The sequence below is a fragment of the Narcine bancroftii genome, chromosome 3, assembly GCF_036971445.1.
Source record: "Narcine bancroftii isolate sNarBan1 chromosome 3, sNarBan1.hap1, whole genome shotgun sequence".
NCBI lineage: Eukaryota > Metazoa > Chordata > Chondrichthyes > Torpediniformes > Narcinidae > Narcine > Narcine bancroftii.
The window spans coordinates 212,475,611-212,492,810 of record NC_091471.1 but is presented as its reverse complement, the minus strand read 5'-3'; the positions used below and the strand labels follow the sequence as shown (position 1 = coordinate 212,492,810).

The 17,200-nt window shown below is 41.8% G+C and overlaps 1 protein-coding gene across 8 annotated transcripts in view; it reads right to left on the bottom strand.

Moving 5' to 3' along the window:
- ptpn13 (protein tyrosine phosphatase non-receptor type 13) overlaps window positions 1-17,200 on the bottom strand; it is a 384,832-nt gene that overhangs the window by 218,243 nt on the left and 149,389 nt on the right. For all 8 annotated transcript variants that reach the window (XM_069926529.1, XM_069926531.1, XM_069926532.1 and 5 more), the window contains one exon: window positions 16,657-17,181. In XM_069926529.1, the coding sequence (XP_069782630.1) occupies window positions 16,657-17,181 (525 nt within the window). The remainder of the gene's footprint in view (window positions 1-16,656; window positions 17,182-17,200) is intronic.

The window sequence follows — 17,200 nt, the reverse complement described above, 5'->3', positions numbered from 1 at the left end:
TAACAATAATACTAAGATGTCAGGTTCTCTTGTGCCAATGTGCCTAAGGAGCTGAGGTCCAAAATGGTGCTAAAGGTTCAAATGTACTGTGCCTGGAATTCTTGAGCAGAGATGGTTTGAACTCATCTTGAGCCTTGTGCAGCTGCAGGAGTACTGGAGGCAAATCCAAGGATACTCAGTGACTCTGGAAAGGGTGGGGGGGGGGGGGGGCTCTCTTTTACTTCTCTTTCTCTGACTGTAAGGGGTGCCTGGCAATGCTAATGGCAAATCTTAATCTGCCTTATGGTGGACTGAAGGCAATTTCATGTAATATGACATTTCTGTTTTATTACATGACAATAAATAGTATCTGATCTGATGACATTCCGTTTTCTCTGCGAATTTTTACTTTTTGGATAATATGCTTTTTTATTTTCCTACCAAATAGATAATTTCACATTTTCACACTTTATTTAACAGATCTTTGCTCACTCAACTTACCTTCATCCCTTGATGTTCTCTTCAGCTTTATTACTTCATGCCATCAGTAAATTGAGCACGCATTGCAAGTCATTCATTGTGAAAAGTTGAGCCCCAGCTGCAACTGCCATGACACTTCACTTTTTTCATCTTGCCAGAGAGACCCATTGAACTGATCAGCAAATTCCAAGACCTGGAACTCAACATCCCACTGTGTAATTGGATCATGGATTTCCTCACCTCCAGACCACAATCAGTGGGAATTGGTGAGGACATCTCCTCCACAATCTCCATCAGTACCGGTACACCACAAGGCTGTGTTCTTAGCCCCCGCTCTACTCACTTTACACCTGTGACTGTGTGGCTCAGTACGATAATAACACCATCTACAAATTTGCCGACGGTACCACAGTACTGGGTTGTATAAAAGGGGGCGATGAGTCAGCGTACAGGAGGGAGAATGAAAATTTGGCTGAATGGTGCACCAAAACAACCTCCCACTCATTGTCACCTAAACCAAGGAGCTGACTGTTGACTTCAGGAAGGGAAACCCAGAGGTGTAAGATCCAGTGATCATTGAGGGATCAGAGGTGGAGAAGGTGAGCAAAGTTATATTCCAGGAAGTCACTATCTTGGAGGACCTTTCCTGGATCCAACACATGAATGCCATCATGAAACAAGCATGTCACTGCCTCTCCTTTCTGATGAGTTTGTAGAGGTTTATAGACAAACTCAATCAGGGACTCATTTAAGGACTCTTACTTGTGCACTATATTTATTCTCTATACTGTTTGCACTTCCTTCTTGATAACATTTCTCTCTTTTGCATGCATATATCAATAAGTGGTAATTCTGCCTGTCCCACAGGAAAAAGAATCTCATTCAGATTTGTATGTATTGTCATGCCTGTACTCTTGACAATAAATCTGAACGTAGAATTTTCTGAACCACTTATATCTATTTTCTGTTTCCCATTTGCCTGCTAATTTTCTGTCCAACCCAAAATGCTGTCTTCTACATCATGATTTTGTTTTTGCAGTAACATTTAATGTGGCTACTTATCAAATACTCTTTGTAAATCTAAATATAGTGCATCCAAAAGCATAACAAATTTCTTCAAAGAACTCCAAAGTTATAGATTACTGCCCTTAATTTAGAAACATCTAATCATCGCAGTTTTACATTGACACACTTTCAAATATCTTTTGAGGAAGAGTTCCAGATTTCCGTTTATTTGTGAAGTATGTCCTGACCTCAAAAATGAGCAATCTCTTTCTACTTGTATTCTTTTGCTGCTTTCTATATTCTCTGATTAGAGGAAATACTTTCTTCCATTAAATTTATAAATATTTTTAAATTTAGACATGCAGCACGGTAACAGGCCCCTGTGCCGCCCAATTACACCCAATTAACCTTCAATACCCGGTATGTTTTGAATGGTGGGAGGAAACCGGAGCCTCCGGGGAAAATCCACACAGACACGGGGACAAGGGACAAACTCCTTACAGACTGCGTGGGATTTGAACTCCAGTCCTGATCACTGGCGCTGTAACAGTGTTGCGCTAATTAAACACAATCTGCTGGAGAGACTTGGTGGGTCAAGCAACATAAATGGGAGAAAAACAATGGTCAACATTTTGAGCTGGAGCCTTTCGTTTAATCTAACCTCAGTCAATGTCTGATCAGATTGTTGGTGAAGCTATTTCTAGAACAAAATCACTTACACTTGTCACAAAATGAAACATTATACAGTTACACCATAACATTATATACTCACATACAAGATAAAGGATGACACATTACCTTAGGTCTTTTAATTATTATTTGTACCCAATCATGATATTTTAATTATTTCTGCACCTGAAACCTTAAATCTCTTTGCTGCTCCTCAGCTTCCAGCATCTATCAATTTAGAAATTAATTCTCTACGCTTTTCGCAAGTGCAGGAAGCATTAAATCAAATTTGAATCACTCAAAACTAATAGCAGCAGATTGCTAAACTTAGAAACCTTAATAAGTAAAGGCAGTTTTTAACACAACTTGGAAACAGAACATGGAAGCAAATTAAAGGACTTGGGTGTGATAACTTCATTAAGCAGTTTAGCTGTAATTTCTTTTCAAACTAATTGCTTTGCAAGAACAACTTCTGAGCATTGATTTTGGTGTATCATGTGATTACAATAGGTGAATTTAACAAATGCTAAAATATTGGAATATTTGCCTGTTGGCTTGTTTATCCTTAGGACTCAAAAATGAAGTATGGAGTTAAAGTTTTTAGATTGAAAATCCAAGATTCTTTTATTGTTATGTAATAAAACAGATGCAATATTATGAGTCTGCTGTAAGGCAGAAGATGATGTGCCATCAGCAGAAATTGCCCGATGCCCCTTACAGTCAGAGAAAGAGAAGCAAAAAGCAGTCCCCTCAGAGTCACTGAGGGCTCAAGACTTCACCTCCAGCGCTCCCGCAGCCTCTGTAGCCACATAGAGACCTGTTCAATACATCAGCAACCCAAGATCCAGATCCAAACCTCCGACACGGTCAGGAAGTCTTCAGCGCCCAATGGCCTTGGGGAGCCCTTCCCATACTCTAACATCTCGTTTCTGATACCTGGAACCCTTTCAGCAAGTGTCGAGCCAGTTCGTTGAATAGTAAAGTAAATCGCATTAATGCAGGAAGAGGACAATGAACATGCAACTGCTTTTGTAATTTTTAACATATTATTTCAATACTTAAATATTTTAAAAACAAAATGATCCTGTTAATTAATCCTGCACAGATGAGTTAATAAATTTAATCCAATGGTTGAAATTTTAGACAGTTCATGCAACTCCAAATCGCCAACAGAAGGGACCACTTGAGGAATTGATTGTAACTGATAAAATAATGTTTCCACTCTGAGATATAATTTGATTTGCTGCCATAACAAAGTTAATTGTTGAAGTTTACTTTCAGTTTGCCAACATCAGTTTGGCTCATGCCTATTCCATGAATTAAGGCACACTTGAGATTATATCCTCAATCAGAAACAGTCTCGAGTACAGTCAGGTTATACTATGATTGAAGAATACAGCAGAGCTCCACATGATTAGAATTCTGATTTATTTAGAATGACGGGCTGTATCCTTTGCTGTGCACAATATACTCATATATTTTGCAAGGGTGAACAGAATTGCCCTTTGAGATGGTTGATGTCTCAGGGTGAAAATCTCCCATCCTGAGACATGTATTCTGGATCCACATTTAAGTGTGGTGGAAGTGTAACAGAACTTAATGGAGGAAATCCCAAATATGTGAGGCAGCCTTCCTATTGACTGCTGGGTGATAATACCTTGTGATCAGAGCATGAAATTTTGTATCTGAAATGGGAAAATTGGTGAGAATCAGATCATGTAAAGTATTCCCTTTTAATGGTTCTTTTGCCACCTTCTTCACGCTAGGAATAAAGTTTGTGACTTTGAGATCTTAACCCAGAGGGCATTCTGTACCATTGAGGTGCTTGACATTCTAAAACTCCTTATCTCTGACAATAGGCATTGCAGGCTGCAATGTGATTAGTCCTGCAGTTGTGCTGAAGGAGGTGGGCACAGTTTCATGCTGGAGAGGACTGTCTCCATGTTGTGTACAAGCCACTGCACTGTCGGTGCATCAGGTCCTCTGTATTCCCTGATCGTGCACCACAGAATCACAGCAAAAGCAAGGCACAGAGGAAGCTTTTGGTCCATTGACTCCATGCAACCGGACCCACTCCCTCCCCTATGTCCAGCAATCTGAAATTCTTTTAAATAGTTATTCAGCTGCCTTTTGAATGAGACAATTGAATCTGTATTCTCTCTTACTCCTAGCATAAACTAGCAGAAACAAAAAAATGCCATCAGGATTGATCGTTCCAGGGTTGTTTATAACCAAATGTTACATGTACAGGAGAAAGCAGTCTTTTCCTTTCAGAATTCCTTGTATTTTAAAAAGTAGATGTGAAACCACAAATATAAAACTTCCACTCTTCATATTCATCAATCGTGAAACTACCAAAACCTCTGTATTCAAGGCATGGATTGGAGAAAAAAATAAGCCTTGACTAATTGGGCAAGATCAATGCATGTATTCTAAAAGAGCACAGCGAAGTGAGCTTGAAAGAGACCTGAAGGCTTTGCACATAATTGGAAATTAAGTGAGCTTACACTATAGTTACATTGTTCTGGTAAATTATGCTCTTGAAATAGACTTTTCATGAGAATAATAATTTGCATGAGGATTGAATTAATGCCAAAGAACAGTTAATTTGGGTGGGACAGCGATTTTCTGGTGTTTTATGACACATCACCCCAAATTAATGTTCTTTTTTCTATTGATGATTTTTTTTTAACTTACACCACAGTCAAAGCCGATCCGGCAACTTAAACCCATGCCATCCAGATACACCCAAATTTTACTCTACAACTCTGTATGTTTTGAACAGTGAGAGGAAACCCACAGGGAGAAGTCACAAACTGTTTACAGACAGTGCCAGATTTGAACCCAGGCCACTGGCATATAAACAGAAGGGGAAAAAAATCAAGCTGTTTTGAAATTGGTTGTTTTTTTTTGTAGACATAACTTTTTTTTAAATAATAAAAATTTTAACATTTTCTTTCATCCTGTTATTGTGTGAAATCAAATGTAAAACTTCATGTTTAGATTGAAATAGAAATTCTGCTGGCAAAGAATAGCAGGAAGAAGAAGCACAGAGAAAAAACTTAAACCGTCAAGTTAAATTTGCATCAATGGAGAGCTAACAAAGGCATGAGTGCTCCCATTGTGGTCTCCACTGCATAGGAGAGACAGGCCACCCACCCATTTCGACTCCCCATCCCATTCCTTTCAGACACGTCTGCCCATGGTCTCATGCACTGCAGACTGAGTCCACCTGCAAATTGGAGGACCTCCTATTCTGTCTGCGCACCCTCCAACTGGATGCATTAATATCGACATCTTCGGTTTCTGTTAAAACCTCCCCCACCCCCCGCCACTTTCATCCAAATGTCTCCTGTCCTCCTGTTCTGTCTCTTCCTCCCTTTCATTTTCCCTCTGTTTCCTTTCACAGAATCAAAATCAATTCTCACCTTTCCTCTTATCACACCCAATTACCACTTTTTGTCTGCTGGTTTGAACTCCTTCCCCTCCCATTCTACCCCCTTTTTCTCCCAAGTCCTTGATGTAAGAGGCTGCTTTCTCATGTCTCCCTCCAGGCACTTTCAGGTGGCCAAAATCCCCCGATGTAAAGCCACATATTATGCCTATTCGCGGCTGTCAGGAGGCCACTTTAAAGCGCATGATGTGCATGCGAGGCGAACTTTGCAACCCTCCTTTGGGAAGGATAATCACTGGAGCACGGTGCTCCCCACCCACCACCCCCCCCTCCCCGGCACCTGAATGCAGCTGCCTGAAAGCGGGTGCCAAAGGGGCGAGCTGATGACATGGCAGTGACATCGTCAGCCCGTTACACCTAGTGCGAATTTTGAAACACATTGTGCAGGCAGGGTATTGCAGGTACAGTCGTTTTTTTCAGCCTTACAGAAAAACGTTATAATTGAACTATGGCTCCAAAAAAGGCTTCAAACTGGTGTGAAGAACAGTTAAGACTGCTGCTAGACCATCTGTCTCAGGAATCCCAGGAAAGGGAGCTCACTGGGACAGTGAGGGATAGTCCCACATTTGAACGCTTGTCTGGAGTTGTAATGGAGGATTAAAACCATGTACCCAGATGCTTTTTGCTTATGTGGAATTGACGACACTGGGTCCACACGCAGGTCACCTTACTTTCAGAACTAGCAGATGTAATTAAACTCAGCCATGGGGACTTATCTGAAGATACACTTTGAAATGGAATTCCACTGTGAGGCCCAGGGAAAGCAGTTGTCAAATGCAACACTCTGAAATTGACGAATTGGTCACAACCTGTCTTGCTCGAGAAGTTTTAATAAGTCTTTGTATCTACGAGATAAACCAGGAAATTATAACATCCTGGTTCCATAATAATTAATCTTCTAAATTGTAGAATGTAATGTTCAGTTTTGATTTTGACTGACAAATATTAGAAGGAGTAGGCGCATGATTAATTGTTTTTGGGGTATATAAGCCTGTGGTCCTGCTGCTGAAGTTTAGATTCTCCGAGGGGTGGGAACACCCCTTGTCAAGAAGGAAGAACAGCCAGAGTCCGAGCGACGTCCCGGTCGGGGGAGGTGGAGAAGCTGCTACCAGCGCCCTGACAACCTACTACAAGTGTGCAGTCGTTGCCTCGCTTCGGCAGTTGGGACCAGTCCAAGCGTTGATAAGTATAGTTGGGAAGGGCTTGCATATTGTAGTGTGAAATCAGCTTTTGAATTAGTAATAAACATTTGTATAAACTGAACTGCTCTCGGTGTGTGTGTCTATTTTCTTTCGGTAGCTCAAACACTGTGACCAATCTAAAATGAACAAAATGAGAGGTATAAGTTTACCCAAGACAGGAGTACTCTCAGCACATGGTCGTAGCCGCAGTAAAAACCAGGTGGTTACGAAGCTGAAGAGCCTGAGGAAGAAATTCCACGCAGTCCTGGACCACAACAAGAGGAGCGGCAAATGGATGCAAGGACTGGCAGTACCACACTATCTGGGGGGCTAGTTGCTCAGCTACTCCCTTGAACATAGCCAGCACTCTGGAGAGTCCTGATTCCCCAGAGCTCATCCCTGAGGGATCTCAAGCCACAACCAGTGGCAATGATGGAGGAGACATGCTGGTCCAGGAGGTGCAGGCTGCCGCCGAGGTCTCCGCTGCCACGGATTTGGATGCCCCGAGAGAGGCAGCGCAGAGAGTTCACTGTCCCTGGAAGTGGCAAGGTGGCATTCTCACCATAGAACACAGGTACAGTAGCATTGAGGTTGTGTGTATGGAGAGGCACATAAGTCCAACACTGATGTACTTTTCCTGTTTCCACCCACATCCTCTGGTCCCAGACGCAAGCGTCAGTGGCTGACCAAGGGTCAGATTCTCGCTAAGGAGCTGCAGGCAATGATGACGGCACTTGACAGGGAGGACAGAGAGGGGGATCGCCAGCATGCAGAGGAGTCGCTGGATCAGGAGAGAGCCCTGCTCGCTTATCCACAGCCCCTATTCTCTTCCATGCGCTGAGAATTTCACTGTAAAGATCATACTCTACTTATGGGAACAGCAAACGGGGGAAGGGGATGGCTCTGTGAATGGAGAGAGAAAGGGGATGGTGGAGAGCTGGAGGAAGGAAGACAGGGTGAATGGGAAAACGGAGAATGGGGAGAATATCAGAAATTGGAGGTCAATGTTAATGACATTTGCTGGGGTGCCCTCTCTTGCTTTTCCAATTTCTGATGTGCCCTCCCTCCCTTATCCAATAAAACAATTTAACATTGACTTCTCCGATTTCTGCTAGACCATTCCACGTTGTCCCTCTCTTCTCCACCTCTCTGTCTCCTCTCCTCCAGCTCTCCACCCCCTTCCCTCTCCATTCATAGGGCCATCCCTCGTCCTCCTGCTTGCTTGTGTGCCCTCCCTCCCTTATCCACCTATTACCTCCTGCCTGTGGGACTGTGTTCCTCCTCTGCCCCTCCACCCACCAATTTATTCAGGCATCTATCTACATTTTGCTCATAACTGAAATGTCAGTTATGTATCTTTTTCTTTGCTATATAAATGACACTGTTTGACTTGTTGAGTTTCTCCAGCGTCGTGTTTTTACTTCAACCACGGTATCTGCAGACCTTCATGTTTTACTCTCATACTCCACTTAACTCTGCAAATTACTTTTAGATTTCTTTTTTGGTGTAATCAAGGATGATGTGGTTGTGGTCAGCAGTGTGTTTTACCACCCTCTTTGTGTATAGACAAAGTCCCAAAATAGTCTCAATTAAAAAGTCCCACCCAAAACCTTTGACTATTTCTCTCCACAAAAGCAATCCCCCTCCAGTCTCTCTTTCAAGATTCCTTCACTGTCATTTACACAAACTACTCAAAATGTGACTTCCTTTGTTTGCTCGAGTCCAGTTGTGCCACTAGAGAGAGTCCTTTCAGAGACATCAGTGTCTCCATGTTTTCCCAAAACAGTGCTCACTAATGTACCACCTGGATGTTATCAAAATTAAAATTCATGGAAGAAAGGGCTGAAGCCACATTGATACAAAATTTGCTTATGAGGAAAAAAGCAGTGGTTTGCTGATCTCCAACTGGACAAATGGACACAGGAGACATGACTAAGGGTCATAATTCAGCCACAACCCTAATGAACACAGTTCAAATACAGGGATAATTTTGACAATTTCTCAAAATTACAGATGAGAAAAATACTGAACAAAGTAGACAGGGGCAGTGAGTAAGATACCAAAATGGGTCAGGACATGGACTGAAGAAATATAAAGGTACAAAATAATGAAATTTAATTTTTAATGGAAGTACCACATTTTGGAAGTCAAATGTGGAACTAATTGGTACAACTGGAAGGAACCAAGAATCGTGGGGGGTCATCATCAACACATCTATTGAAGTCCTAGGCCAAGTTGATAGGAATGTTGAAAAAGTAAATAGTGGGCTTAGAATTATGAATGACGGCCTACCCTATGAAGTAAAAATACAACTGAAATCCCAGCTGGAAATTGTGTTCAGCTCTGGGCAAAAACACACAGTAAATGCTGTAGGAACTCGGTCAGTCTCAGAGCATTCTATAGGAAGTAAAGATATACCTGCATTACCGATAAGGCAAGCCTGAGCCTTCCCTCAAAGATAAACCTCTGGGTCAATTCTGAGTATCAAGGTTTAGAAAGGAAGTCAAGATCCTGGACAGTGTACAGTGGAGGCTTCCCAGATGATATTAAAGCAGAGGGGTTTTCATTCTGTGGACTGACAAAGGTTGCCTACCTTAAAGCAGAGAAGATTAAACAAAGATGCTTCAGAGATTAAAAACTCAAAGGGTTACTGTTCAGAGGAGATTCAGCTTCTGCTGGTGGAACTTTTCATTATCAAGGCACAGATATTCAAAATAAGTTTATTGTAATTTGATTGAACAAGTACAACCCAACGATGCAGTGTTCTCTGGTCATTGGTACAAAATGTGCTAACCATATAACAGCGAGATAAATAGAAAAAGAATGGGAAAGGCAAGTTGGAGGAGTTCAGGTTGCATCCAATGTGCTTGATGATCTTCAGCAGGTTGTCCAAAAAGACAAGAAATGGTACAGAATGCCATCTGGGTCAAGATCTCAAAGTCACAAACGTTATTCCTAGTGTGAAGAAGGTGGCAAAAGAACCAATAAATGGGAATACTTTACATGATCTGATTCTCACCAATTTTCCCATTTCAGATACAAAATTCCATGCTCTGATCGCAAGATATTATCACCCAGCAGTCAATAGGAAGGCTGCCTCACACATTTCCTCCATCAAGTTCTGTTACACTTCCACCACACTTAAATGTGGAGTCAGAATACATGTCTCAGGTTGGGAGATTTTCACCCTGAGACATCAACCATCACAAAGGGGAAATTCTGTTCACCCCATGCAAATACAGGTACACAGTCCTTTATCTGGACATCTAAAATCCGGAAAGCTCCAAAATCCGGCAAGTGGGGAGAGAGACAGCAGCGCGAGTTGGGTGGGTGAGTGGGAGAGACCGGCAGCGCAAATTGAGTGGGTGATGGGTGGGGTGGAAACTGGCAGCGCGAGCTGGGTGGGCGAGGAGGGGAGACCGTCAGCGTGAGTTGGGGGGGTGGAGACTGGCAGCGCGAGTCAGGCAGGCGAGGGGAGACTGGCAGCACGACTCGGGCGGGGGGGGGGTGGGGGAACCGGCAGCGTGAGTCAGGCGGTTGAGGCAGGGAGATCGGCAGCGTGAGTCGAGTGGGCGAGGGGGGGTGAGACCAGCAGCGTGAGTCGGGCGGTTGAGGCGGGGAGATCGGTAGCGCGAGTTGGGCGGGCGGGGGGGGGGGGAACACAGGACTGGCAGCACGTGTCGGGCAGGTGAGATGGGGGGAGACAGCAGCGCGACTGGAAGGGGCTGGGGGTGGATGCGGCAGCACAATTCGGGTGGTTTTAAATCTGGCTTTCCGATATTCGGAACACAAGGATTCCGGATAAAGGATTGTGTATATATGAGTATATTATGCACAGCAAAGGATACAGGCTGAGATAACACCCTGGCTGTAATGTTGAGGGTTTTCACTGTAGAACTAATCATCTCAGCAGCCAAGCTGTCTGACGTCAGCTATAATTTTGAAATCTGCTTTTCTGTGGATATCCAGCTCACAAAATTCCACACAAATTTAGTCTGGGCTGTTACCACCAAACTTACTCATATTCAATCATTTGCAAAGTAGTGGAAAATGTCTAGAAGAGTGGTGTCAATAATTTGCAGGCTAATCTTTCCTGCTTGTGACATCAGTATCACTTTGTTGCAGACCTTGAAACACAGACAAAAGAACTGAATTCTTTTGACAGAACAATTACTTTGAATATGAAATAACCATTTGAACAAGTGTGATATGAAAGAGTCTGTAGGAAGAATAAAGTTGCTCATATTAGGAGTGATTAAAACTTCCTTCCCACTGACTAAAGTAATGCCTTGCACCTTCTCAAGGGTATTAAGATTGGGTCACAGGTGTTGCTCATATCAGAAACACCTTCATTTCATCTATGAATAAAATAGCAACCGGGTTAATTGATTGCAAGATTTTCCACGTACATCAGAACACGAGTTCCATTGTAGAAAGAGTTCTTGCTGAAGTATCTAATGCTGTAAATAACTGAGCATGAAATTAAAGAATAAAGGCTTTCTAAGTGCTCTGTTGGAATTTGAACATTTAAAAGTCAAAATTTTACAATCGAGATTTGACAGAAAGACCATAAGACTATCAGACGTTGGAACAGAAATAGACCATTCAGCCCATCGAGTCTGCTCTGCCATTTAATCATGAGATGATCCATTTTCCCACTCAGCCCCACTGCCCGGCCTTCTCCCCATAACCTTTGATGGCCTGGCTAATCAAGAATTTATCAATCTCTACCTTAAATACACTCAATGTCTTCGCCTCCACAACCCATGGCAACAAATTGCACATGTTACGAGCCCAAAAGACCCCAAAACTCAGCAGCAATAGACATTCACCAAGACAAGTTGTTTCAAAACAAAAGTTATTTTTAATCAATTTCAAACATGAAAATAGAATCAAACTTTAACTTAACTCTATACTTATACTTAATTATATAGTAACCCAAATTACTCCCTTCTAATTCTAAGCCCATGTGTATGTAATGTGTGTGTGTGGATTTAAGAAAAGTTATTTGGTTCACAGTTCAATCTCAGTTCTCCTTCTTCCAAGTTCTCTGGTTGCAGGCAATCACCACACTGTGCACAGAATTTAACATGTATAAAGTTCACCAGTCTTGGTGCTTGAAAGGTAAATGTTTACCACTCAGGAAGGTTCTTGTAGTGTTTGCAGAGAGAGATATTTGCTGCTCCAGGATTTCCACAACTGAGGTACCACCACTAGTCACTTCAGGGTCTCGCTGATGAAACTTGCCCCATCAGGGTCTTCCAGAGATGGTAAACTCTTTCTTCAAGCTACCACAGAGTTCCATTCCTTCCTCTATTTCAAGAGAAACATCAGACAGATAGCAGTTCCAGCCATCTACTGCTCTGGAACTGGCTTTCATCAGTTTCAAACAGTTTTCTCTGGATTGCACTTTTCAGTTATTTGTCAGTGTCCCACACACTGACTGACTGAGCTGTTAACTCAACTCTCTCTTTTCCAACTGAAACTCCAAAGAGAGCATGTCTTGGAAAACCCCCACCTTCTCCAGCAAACAGCAGGAGTTCTTTCTTCTTCTCAAGTTGTTATCTTAGGTAAACAATCCAGGAGTGACCTTTCTGTGCACTCTGGGAAAACCCTTGAAAAGAGCTTCCACTAGCCATTGTGTCTCCAGTTCCAAACAATGGTCATTCATTTTATGATGTCAGTTCAATTAACACCTGCTTGTGAAGGGGGCTTACATTCTCCAGAAATCTTCAGTATTTCTTCAGTCTTTCAAATAAAATCTGTTTTAAAATGTGTGTATGTATGTGACCTATTCTAAATCTTATAAATTCTCCCCAAATATTAATATTGTTACACAAAGATTCACCACCCTCTAGCTAAAGAAATCCAACTCTGTTCAAAGGAGATGCCTGAAGTTGTGCCCTCTTATCTGAACTTTGAATTTTGCCCTAAACTCATTCATCATGGAAAACAACCTTTCTACGTCTTCTCTGTCCACACCTTTCAACATTCAATATGTTTCAATGAGATCCCCCATCTTATTTTCCAAAATTACAAGCCACAAGAGTTGTCAAATGCTCCTCATATAATAACCCTTTCATTCCCGGAATCATCCACATGAACCTCCTCATGAGGACTCTCTAGCATCTTCACATCCTTTCTTAAATGACAAGCCCAAAACTGCTCACAATACTCCAAGTGAGGTCTCACCAGTGCTTTATAAAGCCTCAACATCATATCCCTGCTGGCAATGCATATGCCTTCTTCACCACCGACTCAAACTGCAAGTTTACCCTCAGGGTATCCTGCATGAGGACTCCCAGGTCCCTTTCCATCTTTTCCTTTAAATGAGAATAATGGCCTCAGTAATTCTTTCTAATCCATTTTAAACTGATCTTCTGTGTCGTGGAATATTTCCAATTTCTGTCCTACATGTCGATTCATTTGAGTGCATCTTTAAATGTGGGAAGATGTCAAGATACTTCATAGTAGGAAAATTGGATAAAATCATGCAGAACTAAAGAAGGAAATGTTTAGTAAAGGATTACAGAGTGGGTTGAATTGAAAACCTCAAATGAGAAAGATGAAAAGAAGAATATTGCAAAGGAATTATAGAGTCTTGCCTCAGTGGTGTGCAAACTATTAAAGATAGGATTTATGAGCATTTGGGGAAGTACAGTCTATTCGAGGATAGTCAGCACGGCTTTGTGAAAGGAAGGTCATACCTCACAAGCCTAATTGAGTTTTTTGAGCAGGTAACAAAAGAAATTTGATGAAGGGAGGGTGGTAGATGTGTTTTATATGGATTTTAGCAAGGCTTTTGACAAGGTTCCTCATGAAAGACTTGTTCAGAAAGCCCATGAGGCATGGGATCTACAGAACCTTGGTTGTGTACATTAAAAATGGGCTTGCACATGGAAAACAGAGAAGAGCAATGAAAGGAAAGTATTCTGCTTAGAGATCAGTGACTTAAGAAGTTCTGAAGGGATCTGTTCTGGGACGCTGCTCTTTGTAATTTTTATAAATGACCTGGGATGAAAAGCAGAAGGATAGGTCAGTAAGTTTGCAGGTGATATGAAAGTTAGAAGACTTGTGTGTAGTGCTGAAGGTTGTCGTAGTTAACAAAAGGATATCAACAGGATGCAGAGTTGGGCAGTAAAGTGGCAGATGGAGTTCAATTTGGTTAAGTGTGAGGTGATGCATTTTGAAAGGTCAAACATAAAGGCTGAGTACGAGGTTAATGGCCAAATACTTAACAGCGTGGAGGAACAGTGGGACCTTGGGGACAAAATCCATACATCTCTCAAGGTTGCTGCGCAGGTTGATAGGATAGTTCAGAAGGCCTATGGGATGCTGGGCTTCATTAATAGGGGGATTGACTGCAAGAATAGAGAGGTCCTGTTGCATCTTCACAAATCTTTGGTAAGCATAAAACATTAAAGTCTGCAGGCACTTTAACTGTAGTAAAAACACACTGAAATGGTGGAGGAACTCAGCTGGTCTTTTCAGCATCTATAGGAGACTTTAGCCGACACTTCAGGCTTGAGCCCCTCTTAAAGGAATAAACAGAATAAGCCAGAAGATGACACTTAAACTATTGTGCTCAGTTCTGGTCACTTCAGTATAAGAAGAATGTGGAAGTCGTGGAGAGGGTGCAGAGAAGAGTTACTAAGATGTTACCTGGTTTGGAAAATAAATCCTGAGGCAAGGTTAGCAGAGCTGGTGCTTTTCTCTTTGGAGCATAGAAGGGAGGTCTACAAGATTATGAGAGGCATAGATAGGGTGGACAGCCAGTGCCTTTTTCCCAGGGTGGAAATAGCAAACAACAGGGAACATCTCTAGAAAGTGAAAGAAGGAAAACTTAGTGGAGACATCAAGGGTACATTTTTTCACACAGGGAGTTGTTGGTGCCTCGAATGCCTTGCCGGGGGTGGAGGTGGAGGCTGAAATCTTAGAGGCATTTAAGAGACAGGCACATAGAAGAAAGGAAAATAGAGAGTTATGAGGTAGAAAGGGTCTAATTTTTTTTTGGTAGGAATATATAGATTGGCACATCAAGTGGAGAAAGGCCTGTACTTTGCTGTAGTATTCTATGTTCTGGAAATGAATTGGAGACCTCAGGGCTGAAGATATAGATATCAGGGCTTAGTAAGAGGAGCTCAAGAAGCTACAACCTGATGTGCACAGCGTTCAAAGAGCTTTACAGAATATTTCAAGGAGCAGTGAGTCCATGAATGGATATGACCATGAGGATATACATTCCTGATTAAGGCCATGAATTATCAAGAGCCGATGCAATATGGCGACCACAGGTTTGAGATGGAACAGGAGGTGGGGAGGATGGAATTCTTCAACAAGATAATCATTTCTACAACTTATGGAAAGCTCTAGCTCACGTGAGGGCTTTCAACTTCCTCTTCCTGGATGCGCTCAAAAAGAAATGGGGGAAAAAATGGTAATAGAAAATTTAGTGAAAGCATGGAGAGGAAAATAATAGGTCCATCTGCCAGGCAAAGGAATGCATAAACCAAAATTTTCTATTCCAAAATTACATGAGAGCATTAAAAAAAATCAAAGCAGGAGTTGGCCATCTGGTATGTCAAGTCTGCCCTGCTCCACTTTTTAAAATAAATTTAGACATACAGCACAGGAACAGGCCATTTCGTCCACTGAGTCCATGCCACCCAATTAACCTACAACCCCTGGAACATTTTGAACAGTGGGAGGAAATCAGCCTCCAGGGAAAACCCATGCAGAGATGGGGAAAATGTACAAACTCCTAACAGACAGCACTTGATTCGAACCCCAGTCCCAAACGATGGCACTGTAACAACATTGCGCTAACTGCTATGCCAACCGTAATGCCCCACTTATCTGCCCATAACTGCTAATTCCTCTATTACTCTAAAGAAAAACGATCTCTGTCTTAAATACATTAGTATTGTTATTGAATATTCAGCCAAAAATCCAAGCTAAAATGATGGTTAAAGTATTGGCACTTAGCTGCATCTCCTTAGATGGTAAGGCAAGTAAAATAAGGAAATAAATGCAGGGCCGCACAGTTAGTGTAGCAGTTAACACAGCACTAGCGATTTGGGTTCGAATCCCATGCTGTCTGTTAGGACTTTGTACGTTCTCCACGTGAATGTGCAGGTTTTCCCCAGGTGTTTCAGTTTCCCCTCTCCCTTCAAAATGTACGGGGGCTGTAGGTTACTTGAGGTATTTGGGTGACAAGGGTTCATGGACCAGAGGGCCTGTATGTCTAAATTTTTAAAATTAAAAATTAGTGCAAGTTATTCTTCTCTATCATGAGGCCTTGCAAAGGAAATACTTTGAAATCGGCCCCATACTAAGTATGTACTGAAATTCTTGTTTCTGTATCAGCATGAGAGATGTACACTATTTGTGTAATAGATATCTCATGCAAGTGGACTAGTACCACAAGTGCATTTAACACATTGTTAACATTAATGATTTTAGTACAATCGCTACTACAAACAGGTGGCCTCACTCTTTCAAAGTGATTGAAACAGATTTTAAAATAGCAAATTTAAATTAAAAATGTCAAATTGTTCTTTTTTTAAATCTTTTATCTTGCCCTCTTTATTTCATTCAATTCTTGAGCATTTAATTTCATAAAATGTCCTCTATTTTTTGTAAATTTCATTTACAACCAGGACTTCTTATTGGAATCCCTGTTCCCATACTCTTTTCACTGACTTTGAAGAACTGAACCAAAACTTATTGAGCTGAATGATAGTGGGATAGGTCTGACTAATGACAGATGCCAATTCGTACTAAGCAAAGAAAATCTGAGCCATTACATCTACAATCAGATGTTTTCTTCCTTCCCTTACATTTGTACCTCTTAGTATGAGTAGACAAAACATGCTGTGTTGCACTTACCATCCACATCCATTGCTTCTCTCAGAACCCATAACCTCTTTTGCCGTTCTTTGATCCTTTCATAAACACCCGAGAGAGCAGACAGGGTGGAAAGTTCAGACATATGATGAGACCTGTGAAGACCGGACGAAGTTGATACTTTCCCCAAGTCTAGATGCTTCTCTCTGACTTGGAAAGAGTTTATACTCTGCTCACCCGTCCCCTGTGGACAAAGGCTATGTCGATGGGAACTATCTCCGGTTGGCATTATTTTTCTATTGTAACAACCTAGGTCAACGGTGGAGGTCCATTGCTTCTTATTGCCATGATCGCAAATTAAATTGGACTTCCTATCCAAACCATAAGGTCTAGTCTGTAACTTCTGATGTACATCAACTGTATCTTCATGCCCAGAAGCCATGTGAAAAGAATCCAAATCTGACACCTTGTCGGTAATTGCCAGAAAACCCATTGATTTGCTCAGTCCTTTATTCAGCGAGGCCTGCTCACAGAATTGTCCAGCCACACCGGAAAGTGCACTTCTTTCTGCAATATTAACAAATAA